The sequence below is a fragment of the Nansenia antarctica genome (genome assembly GCF_963989245.1).
Source record: "Nansenia antarctica genome assembly, chromosome: 3".
NCBI classification, from domain to species: Eukaryota; Metazoa; Chordata; class Actinopteri; order Argentiniformes; family Microstomatidae; genus Nansenia; species Nansenia antarctica.
In genome coordinates this window covers 3,440,443-3,465,451 of record NC_137688.1, presented here as the reverse complement: position 1 = coordinate 3,465,451, position 25,009 = coordinate 3,440,443, and the positions used below count along the sequence as shown (strand labels likewise).

The 25,009-nt window shown below is 47.3% G+C and overlaps 2 protein-coding genes across 2 annotated transcripts; one reads left to right on the top strand and one right to left on the bottom strand.

Annotated features, from left to right (window-relative positions):
- Positions 1–354: 354 nt before the first annotated feature.
- Positions 355–25,009, bottom strand: anxa6 (annexin A6; the record flags this gene model as incomplete). The annotated part of the gene is made up of 24 exons (XM_080526293.1): positions 355–417; positions 934–1,056; positions 2,247–2,305; positions 2,713–2,808; positions 3,912–4,005; positions 4,651–4,704; positions 5,101–5,180; positions 5,621–5,711; positions 7,062–7,175; positions 8,153–8,247; positions 14,542–14,623; positions 15,197–15,275; positions 16,103–16,161; positions 16,842–16,964; positions 17,392–17,450; positions 17,627–17,722; positions 18,564–18,657; positions 19,242–19,298; positions 19,518–19,597; positions 19,919–20,009; positions 20,474–20,587; positions 20,743–20,833; positions 21,470–21,558; positions 24,944–25,009. 24 exons carry the CDS (start codon positions 25,007–25,009, stop codon positions 355–357), a joined length of 2,049 nt encoding a protein of 682 aa, XP_080382419.1.
- On the top strand, positions 8,283–13,993 carry LOC308152224 (pre-mRNA-processing factor 40 homolog A-like; the record flags this gene model as incomplete). The annotated part of the gene is made up of 3 exons (XM_080525148.1): positions 8,283–8,319; positions 12,165–13,244; positions 13,887–13,993. The coding sequence occupies 3 exons, from the start codon at positions 8,283–8,285 to the stop codon at positions 13,991–13,993; spliced, it is 1,224 nt and encodes a 407-aa protein (XP_080381274.1).

Below are 25,009 nucleotides of genomic sequence, written 5' to 3'. Positions count from 1 at the left end.
CTTGGTTTGTTTTGTTTTTGGCAGAGGAGTGGAAGCGGTAAGGGACATACAGAGCGCACTGACTATTCATTCCAGGGTGTTCCGAGGGAGTTAAAGCAACTGGTCCAAGGGTGTTAATCAACTGCTAGATCAGGGGGGTATTCCATCAACGTCGCTAAAGGAAAAATCCAGGCTTTTTTGTTTTGTTTTGATAAGTCTCGAAACTTAAGAAAATAAGCCTGGATTTTCCTTTAGCGACATTGATGGCATACCCCCCTGGTCAGGTCAGTCAGTGTTCCAGAGGGCCAATCAGTGTGTTCGTCATGATTCTAGAAACTTCCAGAAACTTCCATGGTAGGTGGTATTCCTCTTTTCCTATTCATCTTCTCCTCCACAAAGCATCAGCAGGGTTCTGCGGTAATCACCTGAGACATCACCCTGGTGAAGGAAGCAGCTTTTTATGAATGAATGAACTAAAACAAAGATCGGCCACAACACACACAAGAAAAGGGGGGAATGTATATAAAGTCTTTGTTTTACTGAAAGCTGATATCCATTAAAATATGTTTTTAAGGGCATTTCGGCTTTTATTGGGATAGAGACAGTAGAGATTGAGAGGAAGGATGGGTGAGAGAGAGAGAGGAGGATAGAGACAGTAGAGATTGACAGGAAGGATGGGTGAGAGAGAGAGAGGGGGGATGACATGCAGGATACATTGATGGCTAGAATTGAACCAGGGACCTTGCGATGATACGGTGTGTGTGCCTTAGTGTGCTACCAACTCCACAGCGTGGAATTACCAACTCAGTGACATCAAACAGACACAAGAGGTTAGTGGACAGACATGTTTAGGATGCAAGCATCTCTAAACTAGGACATAATACGGCAGATGCATAAAATACAGAAGTATTTTAGTAGACATAAAATAAAATAACTTACGACCATGGTTTCTACCTTGATGAATTCGTGGAGGGAGGTTTCCTGAGTGTCCTTGAACTCTTTGCGGATATTGAAAAGGTCAATTTCGCTGCGGGACACCATGATCCGGATCAGAGCCCTGTCATCTGTACCCATGCCCTGAACAGAAGATCCCCGTTAGCTGTTACCATAGCGATAGCTACTCTTCTTCCGTGCAGAATCACAATACAAAACAATCAACCTACTACTGCTACCTCAGGGCTATACTCATACTATTAAGCGCTTTGAGTTGCATTTCATGTACGAAAGGCGCTATATAAATAAAGCTTTACTTACTTACTTTACTTACTATTAGATTAGATTAGATTCAACTTTATTGTCATCGCAGAGTACAAGTACAATACAACGAAATGCAGTTTAGCATCCAACCAGAAGTGCAAATAGTGATACATGCTGTGTGTATTATTTGTTATTTCTATTATTATACTACTTTATTGTCTCTTGTCTTATTTATTTTTTAATTATAACTATTGCCATTTTCTGTTATTGCTGCAATGTCTTAAGAATTGTACTCTCCTATACTTATGGAGATATTTACGTATATTTACGTATAATGTGGTGTAACAATGAACTTGATTCAGATTCAAAGATTGTCCAGACAGTTCACTACAACTAACCAACTAACTAACTAACTAACCAACTAACTAACTAACTAACTAACCACCTAACTAACTAACTAACTATCTAACTAACTAACTAACTATCTATCTAACTAACTAACCAACTAACCACCTAACTAACTAACTAACCACCTAACTAACTAACCACCTAACTAACTAACTAACCACCTAACTAACTAACTAACTAACCAACTAACTAACTAACCAACTAACCAACTAACTAACTAACTAACTAACTAACTAACCACCTAACTAACTAACGACCTAACTAACTAACTATCTAACTAACTAACTATCTAACTAACTAACTAACTAACCACCTAACTAACCACCTAACTAACCACCTAACTAACTAACTATCTACCTAACTAACTAACTAACTATCTAACTAACTAACTAACTAACTAACTATCTAACTAACTAACTAACTAACCACCTAAGTAACTAACTAACTAACTAACCACCTAACTAACTAACTAACTAACTAACCACCTAACTAACTAACGAACTAACTATCTAACTAACTAACTAGCCGCCTTCAACAGCATTTAGATAACACCTGTAATCGCTGCAGCTAACACGATCTGCTATCCGGTGGAATAGAAACTGGAGAACACCATTAAGATATGCAGATCGATCTACTAGAGAATACCATTAAGATAGATGTACCTTCATGGCTTTGTACAACCGGTCAGCAAAGTAGAGGGGCTGGTTCTTTACACTGCACACTGCAGAGGGAAGAGAGACAGGAGAGGTAGGACTGAGAATATGAAACAGACTCAATATTTTTCCATACCCAAACGTAAATGTTTCATTAATAATAATAATAATAATAATAATAATAATAATAATAATAATAATAAATTAGACTTATATAGTGCTTTTCTAGACACTCAAAGACGCTTTACAAGTAGTAGTAATAATACAAATAAATAAATAAATAAAGTATAGGGGCCGAATTAAGGTAGTGCTGGGGACACATGGGAAGGGGAGGGGGAGAGGGTTAACTGGTGAAGGCGAGCTTGAAGAGGTGGGTTTTGAGGGTCTGTTTAAATGTTGGGAGGGTGTTGGCCTGTCTGATGTGGTGGGGGGGGGGGGGGGTCTTACTCAACTCTTTGACTTTGTAAAACCTTACCAATGGCGTACATGACACGTTTAACATCTCCCGACATTTCCTTCTTGATGATCTGTTCAATATCCTTGTTGGTGCATCTGACGAACTCTTGGAACACTGCAAACAGGAATGACATGTTAATTATTTATTTTTTTATTACATTTTTGGCATTTAGCAGACGTCTTATTCCAAAGCGACTTACAATCAATACATTTGACTAAGCAAGTGAATCATCAATCCACCAGTCGTAGCAGGAAGAGTGATCTAGCTCAGGCCCGGGGCCATAGTTTTTTTTAAATATATCTAGACACTGGAGAAACAGAGAAACAGTACAAGGGGGGCAGTAGAAGTCATAGGGGACACAGTAAAGGGGAAAAGCGGGTGTCTTCAGGAGACGCAGTGCTGGGGGGCAGTAGATGTCTCAGGAGGAGCAGTTAAGGTGTAACCTGAAGAGATGGGTCTTCAGTCTCCGACAGAAGATGGGTAGTGACTCTGCAGATCTGACAGACTGTCAGACACGGGCGGTTCAGATCCCATCCTTTTGGTGTGATTTATTATTTGATACTGCACACAGTAGTAGGCGGCTATACACACAATGACCCACAGCAGCAGTCCATTTAATTCCATACAATGGGTGCGTTCGTAAATACCGCTCTGGAAATCTGATCAGCACTCATGGAATGCCTCTTGTCCAGTCATCAAATGACTTGGTCGCACTATGACGTTGAACCCAGTGTGCGGTCCGTCGCTCTCAGAGCGAATTTACGCACGCAGCCAATGCCTCATTCACGCTGTAATTCGGTTGTTAAGTCGTGACGTGTTTCCGGGTCCAACGTTGGCTGAGGCGCTCTCTTCGAAATGCCGCAGTAATAATAATAATTCATTATATTTGTATAGCGCTTTTCCGAGGCTCAAAGACGCTGACAATATGGGAAAAACAGGAAAGTGCTGTGTCCCTTGTTGTATGAATAGATCTGAGTCTAAAAAATGATTGAACTGTCATTCTACCGCTTTAGTACACTGGTACTCTGGTGCTTTAGTACACTGGTACTCTGGTGCTTTAGTACACTGGTACTCTGGTGCTTTAGTACACTGGTACTCTGGTGCTTTAGTACACTGGTACTCTGGTGCAGGGAAGTTTGTATTTGGACCCGTAAATTGCTAAATGTACACGTTTGACGTCAGACTTAACAACCGAATTCCTCCGCCTCCGTCCTTACCTCTCCTGAGGTGGGGGAAGCTACGGGTACAAAGGAGGCTCATGAACTTCACCTCCATCTCCTCAGACTCATCGTTGAGTGAGTCTGCGAGTTCCTGCAAAAATACAACAATTAACACTACAACAGCCGTGCCTATTTTACCTACTAGTAGAGCCGCCTTGGGGGTCAAATAGACCCCCCTTTTTAGAATGTAAATCTGCTATTTACACACAGAGATCACTAGAGGGCGCTTCTTTTTTTTTGCCTGCCTCTTACACATAAAAAAAAATGCAAAATAGCTTTATACTATCTTATCCTGAAGTGATTTTGAAAATGTAAGGATACTGGGTGGTAGAACGCACATATCTTGGAAAAGTCATGAAAGGAGGGTCCTGAAATTTGCATTTGCATTTCCGCCTGAATTTCCCCTCGGGGATCAATAAAGTACCAATCTATCTATCTATCTGTCTATCTATCTATCTATCTATCTATCTATCTATGTATCTATCTATCTATCTATCTATCTGTCTATCTATCTATCTATCTATCTATCTATCTATCTATCTGTCTGTCTATCTATGTATCTATCTATCTATCTATCTATCTATCTATCTATCTATCTATCTATCTATCTATCTGTCTATCTATCTATCTATCCATCCATACATCTATCCATCCATCTGTCCATCTATCCATCACAGTAAACAGGGAGGAGGAGACAGAGATACAGTCTAGCATGTTGTCCTCTTGAGGTACTTACCTGGGCGTCTACATCAGCTCTCTCAAAGTCTGCTGGCCCCTCCTCTCTGTTCCCCTGGGGAGAGAGCGGCGTGTTAGAGTCTCAGACTTACAGCATGTACAGTACAGTAGGTTGGTATAAAACACTTAAAGATGGCTATTTACAGTATGCAAGTACATGTTCATGAAACCAGTCTGAGACGGCTTTTGCTTTGTGACATGGGGCGTTATCATGTTGGAAGCAGCCTTAGAAGACGGGTACATTGTGGCCATGAAGGGATACACATGGTCAGCAACAATACTCAAATAGGCTGTGGCATTCAAGCGATGTTTGTTTGGTATTAACGGGCCCAAAGTGTGCCAAGAAAACATTCCCCACAACATTACACCACCTCCACCAGCTTGGACTGTTGACAGGTGTACGGGTGTTACTAATAATGTGTCCGGTGAGTGTATGAGGAGATGTACCTACCTGGACCAGGGAAACCATGATCCGACTGAAGAGGCCTGAGGTTTCTGACTGGATGGCGTCCTCCATGGTCTTCCCGTAGCCTTCAAGACACATTGAGTTCATTGAGATACCGACACAGACATTTAAGAGGACCAAAATGGAATGAACATTCGCTGGAATAAGCCATAGATAAAGTGCGTTTAGAAAAAGCAACAGTAGGAATACAGTAGTCTGTATTTCTTTTTTGTATTCTTTTTTTTTCTCGTTTATTTAAAAGGGACAATGGACAGTCATTGACTCTCCCTGAATTAGCTGGGTAGCTAAATGACATCAGCAGTCCCTGGGCAGGTAAATCCACAGAGGAAATACGGCCTCAGATGTTATAAACAATTTAAAACAGAACTACAGGACATAAAAATATCACATAAAACAGAACTACAGGAAATACAAATATCACATAAAACAGAACTAGAGGAAATAAAAACATCACACTTCTTTACACTCAAGAGAACATGACATCACAAACGTTATTAGGCCTCACCGAGCTCGTAGGCGGCGTTCATAGCGTGGATCTCCTCGTTGCTCCGGGTTACCAGGATCTCAATGAGAGCGTGTTCGTCGGTCCCCGCCCCCTGCCAGGACAGACAGGCGTTAGGGAGAGAACACTACATACTGTATATATCAGGGTTCCTGCAAGCTTCAACAAGTCAAATTTAATACCTTTTTAGACCTCGAATTTTAGACCTATTCACAACACCGTATGATAGCTTTTTGTCATCCTCGAGGTGATGAAATTAGGGATTTCACTGCCATGCATACAGACAAAAAAGGAAGTGAATTGGCATTTTTGGGGGTTCCAGCTTGATTAATTTCCGCGTAAATAGATGTGGTCGGACTGATTTCCTTGCAGGATCTCATTTTTAAGACCTAGCACCTCATTTTTAGACTGAATAACTGACATTTGGGACCTTTTTAGGCCTTATGGGTTGGATTCCTGGATTTTAGACTTTAAGGCTTTTTAAGACCAGCGCAGGAACCCTGATATATACACCTCTTATTCATACAATAATCTGAAGAACAGCATGAAACCATCCAAAAATACATTTGCATACATTCTTATTAATGCATTGGGTTTAAAAAATAAATTAAAAAAACTTCTCCTAGCACGACGACTGCCAATGGCCGCTGGCCTGAGCTAGATTGCTTTTCCTGCTATGACTGGTTGATTGATGATTCACTTACTTCAGTCAAATGTATTGATTGTAAGTACAATCAAAAAATGTAAAATGTAAAAGCTGAGATATCTGGATAAGAAATTCCTGCTTAGGTCAAGACTATACATTCCAGGCCTCTCAGTAGCTGCTTCTCTAACTTCTCTACTGTATCTACACTGTTCATATGATGATCACAATGTTCATATGATGATGTTGATATTATCACCTTGACTTGTCCTGTTGTTTCAGATCAGATGTGTGGATAACTACCCCCTCTCTCTCCATCTCTCCTAATACAGATCTCTCTCTCTCTCCCTCCTCTCTCTCTCTCTCTCTCCCTCCTCTCTCTCTCCCTCCTCTCTCTCTCTCTCTCTCCCTCCTCTCTCTCTCTCTCCCTCCTCTCTCTCTCCCTCCTCTCTCTCTCTCTCTCTCTCTCTCCCTCCTCTCTCTCTCTCTCTCTCCCTCCTCTCTCTCTCTCTCCCTCCTCTCTCTCTCCCTCCTCTCTCTCTCCCTTCTCTCTCTCTAACTTCCTGGGTCCATCGCCTCATGCCAGCGAGCCAACCAGGAAGCAGCTTGTCGATGAGGCAATAATATTTCAATTTCAACGGTTTGATTCATAGTTTGTCAGATCTCACCCCACTCACTCACTTGTGAGAACCTGTAGGCTTGCCCGTTGTCTGCCAACATACTAGATTATGTTCCAACTCAACATCTCAAGACACGCATCTCCTCCTACCTCCATCTCCTCCTACCTCCATCTCCTCCTACCTCCATTGCTTTCCTCATCATTTTGGCATCAAACTCTGCTGGGGTCAACATGAGAGAGATCACCAGCCTCTCCAGGTTCTTAGAGAGCTCGGACTTCAGGTCCTTCATCAGATCCTACGAGGGGGACATAATATTGTACACAAAGTCAAAGCGTGACGTTAGAATTATAAGGTTCTATTTCCATTTTTGGTCAAAATTTAGTTTTTTTACATTATCTGATCCATTAGGTGTTTATTAATGCCTGTGTGGTGTTATTTTTAAAATGTTGAAATGTTTTAGTTAGAAATTAATAAAATACAAAGGTTCCATCTCACAAAACATAATGGAATGTAAAAACGTTGACGCTCAATATCTCTGAACTGCCCTATACGAAGATAGAACCTTCTCATTCTAAACGGAGATAGAACCTTCTCATTCTAAACGGAGATAGAACCTTATCATTCTAAACGGAGATAGAACCTTATCATTCTAAACAGAGATAGAACCTTATCATTCTAAGCTCACGAAAGGTTAACATCTCATCTTTGAGCATCTATAGCCAATGCAGGGTCAACACACTCTGGCATAAAATGACTGCCAGGCATCACCCACTCACTGGACTGATATCATCTCATTCCAGCCCACACAGTGGTAGTGGAAGAGGTAATGAGGTTCCTGCCTTACACTGTAAAGACTTCCACTGTGAAGACTTAGACTGTTTTTGTTTTTGTTTTTTTTAAATGACTGGACTTTTTAAATAGGCACTACATTTTATAAACACTGCTATGTCTGTCTGTTCTTATTGTATGTATTAATGTATGTGACGGTCCTATGTGTGTTTTTAATGTGGAACTGTATTCTTGAGCTGCACTTCTGCCTGTCGAAGGAGAATTTATGTCACTGTGTGACAGACAATAAATCTGGAATTGAATCTTGAATCTTGAGACCTCCTAAAATGGGTGATGTGCAATTCTATTATCATCATGTCGGTCTATGGAGGAAACTGTTAGAGAAACTGTAAATAAAATCCAGAAAGCATTATGGGTATTGTTGTCTTATGAGTCGTCTTCAAGGGTTTCTGTCTCAGGTCTGGAGACGCCCCTAGGTCTTACCCTGCCCAGGATGGACTTGAAGGCCTGTCTGATCTCTTGTCTCTGTTCGTTACTCCTCTGTGCAATGATGTCAATGATGATGTCTTCATCAGTACCTGTAGAAATGGCAGGAAAACATATTTATTGTACAATGACCTTTATTTATCTGGGAGGTCCCATTGAGGGAGGCAACTAAAGCTAAAACAGACACACAATGACAATATAAACTAAACTAACAACAGTAGCTTACAAAAGTGCCAAAAAAATACCTATATATACACACCTCACTATTACAGTAAGTATATGCAGTATATGTATGTGTTGTGAAGGCCCACAGTTTAGAGCCAGTTTAGTTTCCCCAAATCAGCCCTATTTTGCCCTGTTATTTACTTTCTTATTTTCTATACTATTCCTGTACGTTTATGAAGGTGTATGTATTGTTATTGTAATGTTTATGTATATGTTTAATGACGTGGTATATCCGGGGTGTGTCCGTGACCCGGATGCTAGGTTCGGTGGTGTATATATAGGGACGGAAGTGCTCTGTGAGTCAGTGTGTGACGAGAAGAAGAGTGATGAGAGTAACTAGAGAGAGTAACGAGAGAGAGAAACGAAAGTCGATCTAAGATGGCGGAGTCAGTAACACGCACACCGTGCTGAAGCTGAACCAGTTTAGCTGTGTCCCCGTTAGCTAGCCTTGCCAGCCGCCGGCTGCTACCGTTGGACTAAGCGAGACCCAGTGTGGACAAAGCCGTCGCCTTCACGAGGTGGACTGCGACCGACCGTGGATCACCGGACCTGAGCCTTCACACCTCGTCGTGGACTCCGAAGAAGCCCCTTTCCCTTCAAGTTGCTACGTCACCCCCCCCCTTTTGTCTGCTGCCTTCCTCGAAAGCACATGCGAGCTCCAACCAGGCCTCAACGCGCTCCTTGCAGTCCGGGACTCTGAGCCTTTTCCAGGCTAGGTACTGCGAGTGAGTGATTGAGTGTGTGTGTGGCCGGCGGGGAGGGAGTATATATATGGGGATGTATATATCCTTTGTGTAAATAAATGTGTTTGTTCATCTTTGCTACATTACCGTGTGTTTAGTTGTTTGTATGCTAATGCTAATGCTAATTCCAATGCTAATGCTAATGCTAATTCCAATGCTAATGCTAACGATAGTAATGCTAGTCTAAAGGTTTGCTGGCGCCCCCTACCTCTATCCTCCTACACTGCCTATTTAGCTCAGAGTTAGTTAGATAACCAGCCCTTCCTAAATTCTACAGTCCTTTTAGCTACTCCCTGGTTACAATTGGTCCTTCGAGCCGGATAGGTAGTGTAGTGATAGCATGGCTGAGCGCAGCCAACCAGACCAGACAGTTACCCCCCCTTCTCCGCCCCCTGAGCCAGAGCCACGACCACAGAGAGTCCCGCGGTTGCCTCCGAGGTTACAGGAGTATGAGCTTGAGCTCGAAAGCTCACTGAGTGGTAGTGAGGAGCGCACTCCACGGGATACAGTGGTCGGAGAGGCCGAGGTGTCCGCCGGCGCGCGGGTGGCTAGCACCGAGACAGCCCTCAAAGAGCACCAGCCTGAGGATGAGATGGCAGAACAGCAGGGTTTTGCCGTAGAAACGGAAGAGCAGGAAGGAGAGGCCCGGTCCGACAGCGCCTGCGGGCGGAAGAGGGAGGGCCTCAGCCTTAACGATCTGCCTCCCAGTACGGCGCGCTCGAGACCTAGCTCCTGCCGTTCAGTGGCTTCCTCCCGGTCCAGGGTTTCCGTGGGCAGTTCTGCCTCTGGGGCGGATAGCCTGCACTCCAGAGGGAGTAGTGCCGCGCGGTCAGAATGTATGCGCCAACAGGCCGAGATGGCGTTAGAGCGGGAACACCTCCAGTTCGAGCGTGAACGCTTCCAGATGGAGGGGGCGGAACGCGCGGCGGCGAGGCAGCGCCAGGAGGCGCTAGAACGTGAACGCCTCCAGATGAACGGAGCGGAACGTGCGGCGGAGAGACAGCACCAGGAGGCGTTAGAGAGGGAACGCATCCAGATGGAGGGGGCGGAACGCGCGGCGGAGAGGCAGATGGCGAGAGAGCAACTGCACGCGGAGACGATAGCGGAAGTGATGCAGACCATGCGCGACGTGTGCATCAGCAGAGCTCCGTCGGCCCGTAGCTCCAGAGCATCATCCGCACGGCCCTCTCGAGTGCCATCTCCTGAACCCCCCGCCGATGGCTCCATGACCCCCGCCATGACTGTCCAACTACAGGCCCAGCTGACCACCTGGAAGGAAGAGGACCAGGGACCCGACCGCTACGCGGCCCAGAGGGAGCCAGCGTCGCTGCCCGGGAGGGGAGCCATTCACCAAGAGCGTAGCACACCCCTAGGTCCTCCAGGGAACCAAAATGCATGCAGGCCGGACACCCAGACCGTCACTCCAGCCCCGATCATCCACTACAGGATGTTTCCCCAGGTGGAGGGACCCAAGTTCCCCTTCTTCAAGGACGAGGACAGGAGCCAGTATGTGGAACTACGCATCTGCCTAGACACGCTCTTGGACGACTCCTGCTCCGAGTCCTACAAATATGCGATTCTCCTTCAGCATGTGCGGAACCCCAGAGCCCACAACATGGTTCTGGCCCATGCCTCCGCACCGACACCTTACACCAGAGCGCTCGCCGACTTGGATGCCCGCTACGGTCGTCCCTGGAACCACGCCCTTGCTGAACTGCAAGCCCTCGAACAGCAGGCCCCCATCAAGGATGAACGGGCGCTAGATGACTTCGCGCTCCGCGTGCACACCTTGGTTGGAATGCTGAAGACGCAGGGCCCAGCTGGCGCCAGCGAGATCAACAGCACCTCCAACGTAGAGCGGCTGCTCCGCAAGATCCCACGCTTCCGGCAGGAGAGGTTCCGGCGACAGCAGCGCGTTCGTAACCCCGGGAAGTTGGGTCTGAGCATGGCGGCCTTCGCGGAGTTCCTACTGGAGGAAGTGCATGACACCAACGTAGACGCCATGGGTTACGCTGAGCCGAAGAAGGAGAGGGAGAAGGGAGACCGCTGGGACGGGCCGAGCTCGAACAGAGGACGCCCAGTAGGAGTGCTGCACACGGAGGAGGAGCCTCGGAGAGAGAGGAAAGCCCGACCTGAGGGAAAGGATTCCTCTCAACCCCCTCAAAAGGGACGGAGAGGTCCACCGCCATGTCCGTACTGCACCAGCGAGCACTGGTTCAATGAGTGCAGTGACTTCAACAACCTGAGTACCGAGGCCAAGCAGAGGTGGCTCGAGGAGAACAAGAGGTGCTGGAACTGTGGGCGCGACCATCTGGCTAAGAACTGCACCTTGAGGAGAAAGTGCAACCGCTGTGAGGAGGTCCACCTCAACATCCTACACGAGGTCTCCCTCGCCAGGTCCACGGAGGGCACCAGAAGCCCTAGGTCCGGTAGCGCACCGGAAGAGGCAACACCTGTCTACTACCTAGACCCAGCCCGGAGCAGCGGCTCCAAGGTCCTACTGAAGGTGGTGAAGGTCCGACTTCACCACAACAACGCTGTGTACGACACGTACGCCGTTCTAGACGACGGGTCGGAACGGACCATCCTTCTCCAGGGGGCAGTGCGCCAGTTGGGGCTCCAAGGGACTGCGGAGAAGCTGACTCTGCGCACGATACGTCGCGACCTTAAAGAGGTCACCGGGGCGAGAATCAACTTCTCTATCTCCCCGGCGGGGCGGCCGTCGGACAGATATCGGCTTCGGAATGTCTTCACCGCAGACCAGCTAGCGCTCTCCCGCTACGACTACCCCCTGGAGAGATTACGCGCAAGATATTCCCACCTACGGCGAGTAGACCTACATCCGATAGAAGGAGCGGAGCCAACCCTTCTCATCGGCTCGGACAACGCTGAACTGATCGTGTCGCTCCGTCCTCCGCTGAGAGGACCACGAGGCTGCCCGATGGCTGTTAAGACTGCGCTTGGGTGGGCCCTCCAAGGCGCTACCGAGGGGAGAGATAGAGACGGGAGAGCTACGTCATCCCTCCATGTCCGAACCGAAGAAGCAAACCAACCAACCGGACCGCCTGGAGTGGAATCTATTGCTGCCAGTGCACCTGGAACAGTTAGTACCACAAATGGTTCACCACAGGATGACCAACCGAAGAAGAAGCCTCTGTGGACAGAGCATAAGTCTCTGGATGGGAAGACCTACTTCTACAACACAGAGACTAAACAGTCCTCATGGGAGAAACCAGACGACCTGAAATCTCCTGCTGAGCAAATGTTGTCTAAGTGCCCGTGGAAGGAGTACAAGTCTGACACGGGAAAGCCTTACTACTACAACTCCCAGACTAAGGAGTCCCGGTGGACCAAGCCCAAAGAGCTGGAAGATCTGGAAGCGATGATCAAAGCGGAGGAGAATGGGACGGTAGAAGCTGCAGCTCCTGGCACCGCCCCCGTCCCCACTCTTCAGGTTGATCCTGCTGCTACCATGGCGACCATGATGGACATGGAGGCCATGGCGGCAACAGCTGTTGCCGAGGAACACCTGCAGGTGGCCATGCACCCTCACGTGGCCGAGGTCAGCATTGACGCACCCGTCAACTCCGTCGAGTACACGTCAGCCATGGAAGTCTCAGCCAGTATTGTAGACGCCTCCAAGGAGGAAAGGCCGGAGTTGGCGAAGAAAACGCACAAGTGGAACCCAAAAGAGGAGGCCAAGCAGGCCTTCAAAGAGCTTCTGAAGGAGAAGGGTGTTTCATCCAACGCGTCATGGGAGCAAGCCATGAGAATGATCATCAACGACCCACGCTACAGCGCCCTGCCCAAGCTGAGTGAGAAGAAGCAAGCGTTTAAGGCCTACAAGGCTAAGAAGGAGAAGGAACAAGCCAAGCAGCTCAGGAAGAGGAACTGGGAGGCGCTGAAGAACATTCTGGACAACATGGCCAACGTCACCTACCGCACCACCTGGTCCGAGGCCCAGCAGTACCTGCTGGACAACCCCACCTTCGCTGAGTACGAGGAGCTGCAGAACATGGACAAGGAAGACGCTCTGATCTGCTTCGAGGAGCACATCCGCGCCCTGGAGAAGGAGGAGAAGCAGAAGACTCTGCTGAGGGAGAGAGACAACTTGTCCGAAGGTGCCGTGGTACTGGTGATCGACCAGTCCCTTCCACGCGCCGCCTGGCAGACAGGCAGAGTGACCAAGGTCCTGCCGGGTCCGGATGGAAGGGTGCGGACGGCCATCGTGGACGTTGGTGGTCGCACTTACACCCGACCTGTGGCACGCCTGATTGAGCTCCCTCAAATTACGAAGGACACTATCACCTCCTACCTCACGCTGCTAGAGCAGCCTAGCCAGTGTGCCTTCCCTAGTTAACTGAAACCGAGGGTTTCATGGGGCGGCTGTTGTGAAGGCCCACAGTTTAGAGCCAGTTTAGTTTCCCCAAATCAGCCCTATTTTGCCCTGTTATTTACTTTCTTATTTTCTATACTATTCCTGTACGTTTATGAAGGTGTATGTATTGTTATTGTAATGTTTATGTATATGTTTAATGACGTGGTATATCCGGGGTGTGTCCGTGACCCGGATGCTAGGTTCGGTGGTGTATATATAGGGACGGAAGTGCTCTGTGAGTCAGTGTGTGACGAGAAGAAGAGTGATGAGAGTAACTAGAGAGAGTAACGAGAGAGAGAAACGAAAGTCGATCTAAGATGGCGGAGTCAGTAACACGCACACCGTGCTGAAGCTGAACCAGTTTAGCTGTGTCCCCGTTAGCTAGCCTTGCCAGCCGCCGGCTGCTACCGTTGGACTAAGCGAGACCCAGTGTGGACAAAGCCGTCGCCTTCACGAGGTGGACTGCGACCGACCGTGGATCACCGGACCTGAGCCTTCACACCTCGTCGTGGACTCCGAAGAAGCCCCTTTCCCTTCAAGTTGCTACGTCACCCCCCCCCCTTTTGTCTGCTGCCTTCCTCGAAAGCACATGCGAGCTCCAACCAGGCCTCAACGCGCTCCTTGCAGTCCGGGACTCTGAGCCTTTTCCAGGCTAGGTACTGTGAGTGAGTGATTGAGTGTGTGTGTGGCCGGCGGGGAGGGAGTATATATATGGGGATGTATATATCCTTTGTGTAAATAAACGTGTTTGTTCATCTTTGCTACATTACCGTGTGTTTAGTTGTTTGTATGCTAATGCTAATGCTAATTCCAATGCTAATGCTAATGCTAATTCCAATGCTAATGCTAACGATAGTAATGCTAGTCTAAAGGTTTGCTGGCGCCCCCTACCTCTATCCTCCTACACTGCCTATTTAGCTCAGAGTTAGTTAGATAACCAGCCCTTCCTAAATTCTACAGTCCTTTTAGCTACTCCCTGGTTACAGTATGTATACTGTAAGGGTATCAATAGTGACTCATTACAGTCAGAGCTTGCGTACCAAAGCCTTTCATGGCTTTCCTCAGGTCCTGAGCATCACTGCCAGGGTCAAATGAAACGGAAGGGCGGATGGTTGGTCTGGGCTGAGGAGAGAGAGGATGGAGGGGGGAGGACAGCCATTAGACATCAGACATGCATATGAACACACACACACACACACACACACACACACAAACACAACCCTCATTCAAGAATGTCACTATGCTGGATCTAACAGGTCACAGAAGTAAACATGCGCAGGTCTGCAGCACAGGCAGGTACAAAATGTCAGCCTTAACTGAAACATTTCAGGGCAGAGAAACAACTGAATCAGATAATCGGAGAGTGAGACAGGCTTGTGAGAGTGAGACAGGCTTGTGAGAGCGAGACAGGCTTGTGTCGGCCATTCACAGGTCCCTCGGGCCTAGCTTGGACAGAGCAGCGTAACAGGAAGTGGCTTTATTTCAGCACTTTAATCTGTGAAATGAACAGCGTTTTGATCCTATCTAGCAAGCAAACAAGGGTGTTGCTGTGGAGAGGGAAAGCGCTAGGCGGGGTTATCAGCACACGTTTGAGGCGCAGCGAGGAAACAGGCTGTTGTTAGGGTAACCGATGCATGCTGTTGTCAGGGGCCCGGGCATGCAGTGACATCTAGGGTGGAAGGAGAGAGACTGAACCTGGATTTTGGTCATGGCACTAATTTCCCACATCTTGTAGGCTAGCTGAGCAGCTTCAGGGAAGAACTCTCCAGCTAAGCTGAAACAACCAATTTAACAACAAGTGAGTCAATTCAACACACTCTTCGACACACACACCCCCAAAGAGTACACAGTATCTAAACATAACATACTCTTTGTTCACTTGTTAATACATGTTTCAAGGTACACTGACATCGTTACCGGTACATCATTTTCTGTTGCTTAGCAGTCTGTTTGTTCCAGAAATAGACCAAAGAACCCTGACGAAGTCGCCTACGCTTAAAAAAACTATCTTGTTCTGGCCCTTCTAGCTGGCTTGTAAGGAGGTACGTATGAATTTCTGGCAAAATGTCTACTCATTCTGAAACTACGACAAGCTTTCTTATTTGTCTCCCTTTTTTAGAAAGCTTTGGGTTTCAATTTCTTGAATGTCTCCTAAGTAAATGTTTTCTTGGATCTGCCAATCCGGTTGTTAAGTCTGACGTCAAACGTGACGTTTAGCCATTTCCGGGTCCAAATCAGAAATTCCCCGCACCAGAGTACCAGTGTACTACAGCGGTAGAATGACAGTTTAATCCTTTTTTAGACTGGGATCTATTCATACAACAAGGGACACAGAACTATCCCGTTTTCCCCATATTGTCAGCGTCTTTGAGACTCGGAAAAGCGCTATACAAATATAATGAATTATTATTATTACTGAGGCATTTCGAAGAGAGCGCCTCAGCCAACGTTGGACCCGGAAACACGTCACGACTTAACAACCGAATAGCTAGCCTAATACTCAAAGATGGTGCACTGCTGCCCCTGTCTGGTCCCTATGGACTGCTACAGCACACACCTATAGCAACAGTAACTATAGCAACCGTAGCAACAGTAACTTACTCGTCGTCTCCTCCACACAGGTTGAGCAGGGTCCTCTTGTACTCCCCCGACGTGTCGTCCTGTTGGGTTCAAGTTATTATTAGTGTTATTGACATGTATGCTTGTTTAGTGTAAGCAAAGATGTAACCCCTCCCTCCCCTCCCTTCCTGTTGTCTCATGTCCCCCCCCCCCTGTAATCTTGTTTTCAATCATTGTTCTATTCTGTAACCTTGTTTTCAATCATTGTAAAGTGCTTTGAGTTGCATCTAGGTACGAAAGGCGCTATATAAATAAAGTTTCACTTCACTTCACTTCACTTCAGTAACACACAGGACACACCGGAGAACACAGAGGGTGAGATGGACAGGGTCATCTACCACGTGGTGTTTAGTAATGTACCGCATTTAATACCATGACGAAGAAGATAACCTTCATTTTCATTGACATCAAGGCTGAATATGAAGCAAATGTACACTTTAACATTTTAAGATCCCTTTTGTTTTGTTATTTTTTTGTTTTGTGTCTTAGCACTAGAACAGCCGTGCCTATTTTACCTACTATAAGAGCCGCCTCGGGGTTCAAATGACCATAGTCTTTAGAACGGTAATCTGCTACTTACACACAAGCGACCCCACCCATGGCTGTTCTAGTGTTAATGACCCCCCCCCCCCATGGCTGTTCTAGTGTTAATGACCCCACCCATGGCTGTTCTAGTGTTAATGACCCCACCCATGGCTGTTAAGGGGGTAAGAGGAGGTACCATAATCATGTTATGCAGCGACTTCTCGTATCGGAGACGGAAGCATTCCCGGATGTCCAGCATGTCTAACTCGGAGCGGCAGATCATGATCCGGATCAGAGTGTTGTCAGCTGTGCCGAGACCCTGGAGAGACGACAACACCTCAGTCAGACACTAGAGGGCGCTGAAGCAATTATGTTAGCACACACACACACACACACACACACACACACACACACAGAGAGACAGAGAGAGACAGAGAGAGAGAGAGGCAGAGAGAGAGACAGAGAGAGAGACACACAGAGAGAGAGACACAGAGAGAGACAGAGAGAGACAGAGAGAGACAGAGAGACAGAGAGAGAGAGAGACAGAGCAAGAGAGAGACACAGAGAGAGAGAGACACAGAGAGAGAGGAGGCAGAGAGAGAGACAGAGAAAGAGAGAGACACAGAGAGAGAGAGACACAGAGAGAGACACAGAGAGAGAGAGAGACAGAGAGAGACACAGACTTTGTTGATCCAAGAGGTAAATGAAGGCGTTCCAGCAGTCTGCTGCTGAGCAGACTTACGTACCTTCATTGATTTGTAGAGGCGCCTGGCAAAGAACATAGGGACGCTCCTGATGCACTGCACTGTGGGAAGACACCGCAAACACCAGACACAGCATTAATGGGTGACGCTCTTAATCATGCAGCACTAAAGGTCAAACGGTCCAGTTGTGTTTCAGAGCGTGACTACGGTACAGACTAGGGTTAGGGTAGACAGTAGACCTTGAAATGATATGAGAGAGAGTCCAAAAAAAACGTACCAACTGCCAACATCAGTCGTTCAAAGTCTCCAGACAGCTCACTCTTGATGCTGTCCTCTATGGACTTCTCTGTTAACTTCTGGTATTCATCAAACACTGCAGAAGAGGAGACAAAGAGGAGGAAAAGAAGAGGGACTCATTTTCTAAAACGGTATTCAGTGAGGCTGTGTGAACTATCATAACCACTCACCGGCATTTATGTATCGAGTTGTGTGTACTTACACTAACTCATCTAACTCATCTAACACTGTTCTCATCTACTATTTACTTTATGTAAATAAATACCACGTTTTAGATCAGTTCATGTAAATGATAAATGGACTGCACTTATATAGCGCCTTTTTTGCTGCTCCAAAGCTCTTTACAACAGCCTCTCATTCACCCATTCACACACACATTCACACACCAATGGCGGCAAGCTGCCATGCAAGGCGCCGGCCCGCTCACTGGGAGCAATTTGGGATTCAGTGTCTTGCCCAAGGACACTTCGACATGTGGCCAGCCGGGGCTCGAACCGCCGATCTGCCAACCTTGCGATCATTAGACGGCGGCTCTACCTCCTGCGCTACAGCCACTGTGTGAACTGTCATAACGACTCACCGGCATTTACGTATCGAGTTGTGTGCTTACACTGTTCTTATCTAACTCATCTAACTATCATGTAACATAAATACAACGGTTTTAGATCAGTTCGTGTAAAGTGCGTCCCTGAAGGGGGAGACATCAATTCTGCATCCCCCATCTTACGATTCCCTTCCCCAGACAAGCCAAACGACCCTTCCCCCTACAACCCCTACTAGAGGTCAAAGGTCATGTGAGGTGTGAGGCGACTCTGAATTGTCTCACGCAGACGTAGACGCCACACCCCCACGCTAATGAGAGTTCCTCACACCTCCGTGACCTTTGACCCCCACTGAGGGACATGCGCCCTACTCACCCAGCTGTAGGTGGGTCACACTGCGGTTTCCCAGCAGCATGATGAATATCGCCTCTTCAGTCCCCCACTGCTCCTCCCCTGCAGCGATCAGGTGCTACAGGGGAGAGGAGGGGGGAGAGGGGAGGGAGGAGGAGAGGGGAGGGAGGAGGAGAGGGGAGGAGGAGGAGAGGGGAGGGAGGAGGAGAGGGGAGGAGGAGGAGGAGGGAGGAGGAGAGGGGAGGGAGGAGGAGAGGGGAGGAGGAGGAGAGGGGAGGAGGAGGAGGGGGGAGGGGAGGAGAGTGGAGGGGGAGGAGGTGGGAGGGAGGAGGAGAGGGGAGGAGGAGGAGGAGGGAGGAGGAGAGGGGAGGAGGAGGAGGGGGGAGGGGAGGAGAGTGGAGGGGGAGGAGGTGGGAGGGGAGTGGAGGGGGAGGAGGGAAGAGAGTGGAGGAGGGGATGGGAGGAGAGTGGAGAAGGGAAGAGAGTGAAGGGAGGAGGCATGGGAGGGAGGGGGGAGGAGAGTGGAGGAAGAGGAGGTGAGGGTACATACAGGGAGAGAAGGAGGAGGAGATGATAGAAGGGTCAGAGGTCAGTGAACTGCACACTGTTTGCTGTTCAGTCTGGGCTGGATGTAAGTTTGTCTAGTTTTAACTGAACGTACAGGTACAGTCATCATGGTTACTCATTGCAGAACATTCTCACCTGTGCGTCCTCCTCCACCAGGTCTGGGTACACCACCCCCGGCTCATCTCTGGTCCCCTGTTGGATCAGACCAACAGACAACAATCACATACTGTACAAAGTCAACCTGACCCAGTTGTTCAAAAACGTTTAATCTGGATCAGAATGATCCAGGATCAGATCTTGATTTTGAGTCGTACAGGGGAAAATCAGCCAGCTCGATCTGATCCCAGATCAGAGAAAAGAATCGGGGTTAGAGGGTGCTGGAGTGATATGAGAGGTTATGAGAGCGCTGACCTGCAGTAGAACAACCAGCATCTTCTTAAAGTGTCCCGAGGTGTCCCCGATGATGTCCTCCTCAATGTCACTGCCGTACTCTGGGGACAGACACACCACACTCACTCAGTCGTCTTCTACGCCCTAGTTGTTAAATCATTTCTACAGCCAACAAAGATATATTCATTATGCACACCAGACAAAAACAGTGTAATAGTCTAAATGTTTTTATAAATCCATTGACAATAACGAATATATATATATAATAACTATCTTTGCTTATATACAGTATTGTTGTTTTATTACATTGTTGTTTTTATCTTTATGTCCTATGCACCGACCAAACCAAGTCAATTTCCTGTATGTGCGAGTATACTTGGCAATAAAAAGGATTGTGATTGGCTGGGTAGAAAGGCTCTCACCCTCCTTGTACGCCTCCACCAGCTCGTGTGTCTGCTGGTTGTTCCGGGACGCCAGGATTTCAATCAGGCATTTTTCGTCTGTTCCGGCCCCCTTTGAATGGAGCAGCACATGTCAATACAGCAGCACCAGCTAACTTCAACACTCATTCTCATTCAACCTTCATTTAAACTCAAAAGTCCAGACGACGAGTGACAAGATAAAATAACATGGTAGGTAAAACAAAGTAAAACATAATCACATGCACAGGATAAAATCAAGACTAAAAACAAAGATAAGAGGATAAAAACTAAGAATAAAATATTTTTAAAAAGTGCAGTGATTATAGATCAAAACCTTGAACTGTGCAAAGTTCGGTAGTACATCGATCTTCAAAGTGTGTTGCTCCTAGAGCTAGGAGCACTAAAGCAAAGGCAGTCTTTCCCAGGGTAGGATGTACTAGAATGTACTACTCGGGGGACTCATGGAATGTGTAGCACTTTATTTCCTCATATAAAGGATTCTCTGAGCATCTGGACATTGTACAGGTGTTTTAACTCTGTGTGTTTGACTCTTACTTGGACAGCATCGTGGATCTCTTTGGCGTCGTGATAAGCTTGGGGCCTCATCAGACTGACGATGAGACGCTCAAACTTGCCCGTCAACTCATATTTCAGATCATCAATCAGGTCCTGGTGAAATGGCGGTTGGTATTATTCATGTCAGTCACGCATTTAGCCTCACATTATGTCAACATACAGTATGTACAATATGTGCAGTAGATTATACAATATTGACTTCACCCCGTATCCCACTTGATAGAGGTGAGCATACTGCATCTCCGTACCTGTCCATAGCTGGATTTGTACGCTGCGGCGACCTCCTGCCTCTGTGCGTTGCTTCTAGCGGTGACGAGGTCTAGGATGGACTCCTTGTCGCTGCCTGTAGATTATGAAGCAAGCGTAGATTAGTTTAGGACATGGCTCATATCTATTGGTATCTAAAGCAGATAAATATATCTAAAGCACATCTCTCTCCACTTCTCTACAAGAGCTACAAGTAAGCAAATCATCCATCCACCAGTCATAGCAGGGAAAAAGTAATCTATGCTCAGGCCAGGGGCAGTCATAATGCTAGAAGAAGGAATAATTAAGATGTCTTTTGTTTTGTTTTTTTATAGTAGAGAAACTGTACAGGGGGGGGGGGGGTGTAGAGGTCTTCAGGAGGGACAGTTAAGGTGTAGCCTGAAGAGATGGAGGTCTTCAGGAGGGACAGTTAAGGTGTAGCCTGAAGAGATGGAGGTCTTCAGGAGGGACAGTTAAGGTGTAGCCTGAAGAGATGGAGGTCTTCAGGAGGGACAGTTAAGGTGTAGCCTGAAGAGATGGAGGTCTTCAGGAGGGACAGTTAAGGTGTAGCCTGAAGAGATGGAGGTCTTCAGTCTACAGTGGAAGATAGGGAGTGACTCTGCAGTCCTGACAGCAGTGGGAAGCTCATTCTACCAGCGGGGTGCCAGCCAGGACAGTGACAAGCCGTGCACCTCTTACCTACACCTACAGGGGGCGCTGTGGTGGCACTCACCCATGCCTTTCATAGCATCGTAGAGAGCCTCAGCGTCTGCGCTGGCGTCGAAGTCCGGAGCATCTGTTATCGTCCCGCGGAAACCCTGGAAGAGAATAAATGAGCTTTAACTCCCTTAAACCACCAGGTCTCACAACTCTGCCTGCTCAGGGAACAGGACATCCTGACCTCTTGTTCAGGAGACAGGACATCCTGACCTCTTGGGAACATTAGGGACTTAGAGAGGACAGTTATGTGTCTCTTCTCAGCTTTGAGAAGCTTTCATCTTTTCAGCTTTCATCTCAGGGCCATAAACATACCAACATATCTCAGTAGCATCATTAAGGGCAGGTTGTGAACACAATGTCACACTAGTAGCATTATTAAGTAAGTAAGTAAGTAAGTAAAGCTTTATTTATATAGCACCTTTCATACAAGAAATGCAGCTCAAAGTGCTTTACAACAGGAATAAGAACATAATGTGAATATAAAAACATATATAAAAACATATACAAGCATAGAATGAATATAAAAGCAGGGGAAAACAGTAAAAATAAAAGGTAAAGATAAAATACAATAAAGATACATTTAAAAAAGGGAAACAATGTACAACCTCTGCTCGTTAATCTAACTTTCCACATCCCTTTCATCATTAAGGACTGATCGTGAACACACTGTGACACGATGTCGCCTCCTGTGTGATCAACATGTTCTCCTGCATCTGCTAGTTAAGTTGTTTCCTGTTCAAGGTAAGGAAATCCATACACAAGGGAAATGGTCAAATGGTCAAATGGTCAAACGGTCAAATGGTCACGGTCTGGTCAATATATATATATGGTTAATTTAATACTCCACATCTAGAAAGGTTACATGGTTAAATGAAGAAGTGAATAAATGTTTAATGATCAATAACATGAACATCATTAAGGCATAATAACAATTAGTATTACATATACGTAATTCGTATTTCACCATTACAGTGTGTGTGTGTGTGTGTATGTGTGTGTGTGCGCGTGTGTGTGTGTGTGCCTGTGTGTGTGTGTGTGTGTGTTTGTGTGCGTGTGTGTGTGTGTGTGTGTGTGTGTCTGTGTGTGTGTGCGTGTGTCTGTGTGTGTGTGTGTGTGTGTGTGTGTGTGTGTGCCTGTGTGTGTCTGTGTGTGTGTGTGTGTGTGTGTGTCTGTGTGTGTGTGTGTGTGTGCGCGCGTGTGTGTGTGTGTGTGTGTGTCTGTCTATGTGTGTCTGTGTGTGTGTGTGTGTGTGTGTCTGTCTATGTGTGTCTGTGTGTGTGTGTGTGTGTGTGTCTGTCTATGTGTGTCTGTGTGAGTGTGTGTGTGTGTGTGTGTGTGTGTGCCTCTGTTGAGGCCCAGCATGGGCCCTGTCCGAGGTCTGGCTGGTAGACAGCTGACACCTGTTTGCCCCCCTGCCCCCCCTAGCAGACCAACCGTGCGTGGGAGGAGCAGAGCATTAGGTTACCCCCCCCATCCCCCCCCCCCCATCCCCCACCCACACACACATCTGAACTGACCTCCACAAAGCAGAGTGAAACTACAAAAGGGCATCATCACTGGGGATGTAATTTGTAATTCATCAGACCAGACTAGTACCTTTGTTTGGCTGAATTCAATGTCGTGCTCTAGGTCTCAGAGGGTGGCTACAAGTTTAAAATACTGCAATTAAACATATTTTACCCAGCCTCGCCCCTGTCTCTAACAGCTCTGGCTGCAGCAGGGACATAGATATAATATATCCCTGCTGCATTGGGGGCATCCTGCCAATGATGTCCACTAGCCAAGAGGCAATAGCACGCAGAGCAAGCTCAGATATTGCACACAGAGCCTTGTGTAATGTATAACACTAGAACAGCCATGTGAGTAAATAAAAATGTGTATATCTTTGCACTCGATCAAATTTCAGGACCCTCCTTTCATGACTTGTCCTAGGTATGTGGTGTTCTACCACCCCAGTATCTTTACATTTTCAAAGTCACATCAGGATAAGCTAGTATAAAGCTGTTTTTCTGTGTAGGAAGCAGGCTAATTTACAAGCGTCCAACTAGTGGTCGTTGTGTGTAAATAGCAGCTTGAGCATTGTAAAGAGGGGGTCATTTGACCGGTGCCGCATCAATATGCCGACGGACCGTTGTGTCGACAGCCCTCCCTGCATGTGAATGCTCTCCGCTTCTCTGTCTAGGTACATGTGGGAAGACGGTACATGTGGGAAAACTAGGGTTAGGTGCTACATCGATTTGGTACATGCTGGCATGTCTAACCCTAACCCTAATCCTATCCCTAACCCTAACCCTAATCCCTAACCCTAACCCTACCCCTAACCCACACCCTAACCTTAACCGTAGCACCCTAGCACCTAACCCTAACCCTAGTTTTCCCACATGTACCGTCTTGTCAGCTCTCGCAGAAATCCGCTAATAAACTGTCGGCATCGTGGACCGTCGGCACAGCGGGTGGGCCCCCATTGGCTCTTTTAGTAGATAAAAAAAGGCACGGCTGATCTAGTGATGAACAAGGTGACCCAGATGGTTCGGCGCAGATAAAGGCAAGCAGACGAGTAGGTAGCGCTACCAAACGAAAAGGTTCTTTACTTAAAGTAGAGAGTAGGCAAAACAGGATACAAACATGACTTCATCTCGAAAACAAAAGGCGGAGAACACAGACTCCAAAAGAGTACCTGTATATATTCAAAGGGCTTCCGTATCTCAAGAGACAAACAACAAACATAGGGCTTTCACACCGGCAAAGAACCGTGCCGGTTCGCGTTCGCGTTCGGGAACCTCCGAACGTTAATGGCGCTGTCTGGTGAACGAGCCGGCGTTCATACCTCATACGGAGGTTCCCAAACGCGAACGTGAACCGGCACAGTTCTTTGCCGGTGTGAAAGCCCTAACAGTGAACACACGGTGAGCAGGGAGTGAAGGGAAGGGAGGGAACATAAAGCATCAGTGACAATTACACACAGGTGCAGGTGAATTACACCCAGGTGTGAGTGAGGCAGCACAGTGGGCGGCCGGTGGGGGAGACACCTAGGGGCCGCACGGGGGAGTGTGCCCTCGTCCTTAACAGCCTTAACCGCCTAAGTAATGGGACACTGAAGCTGTCTGTTTTCTTCTTGGTAAATGGACCGCACTTATATAGCGCCTTATTCCAAAGCGCTTTACAACAGCCTCTCATTCACCCATTCACACACACACATTCACACACCAATGCAAGCTACCATGCAAGGCGCCGGCCCGCTCACTGGGAGCAATTTGGGGTTCAGTGTCTTGCCCAAGGACACTTCGACATGTGGCCAGACAGGACTCGAACCGCCGATTTGCGCGATCATTAGATGGCGGCTCTACCTCCTGCGCCACAGCCGCCCCAATTATTTTGTCTCTACACCTCAAATGATTGGAGGATTTGAAATCAAACTGTCAGACTGTGAGGTTAAAGTAGAGACCACTGTCACATGACGTTTACGTATGGGGCACTGTTTACCTCTCCTATAGCGTTACCACGACGACCGTCTCTGGTCAGAGAACAGCTGGGAAGTTTCACCCCCAT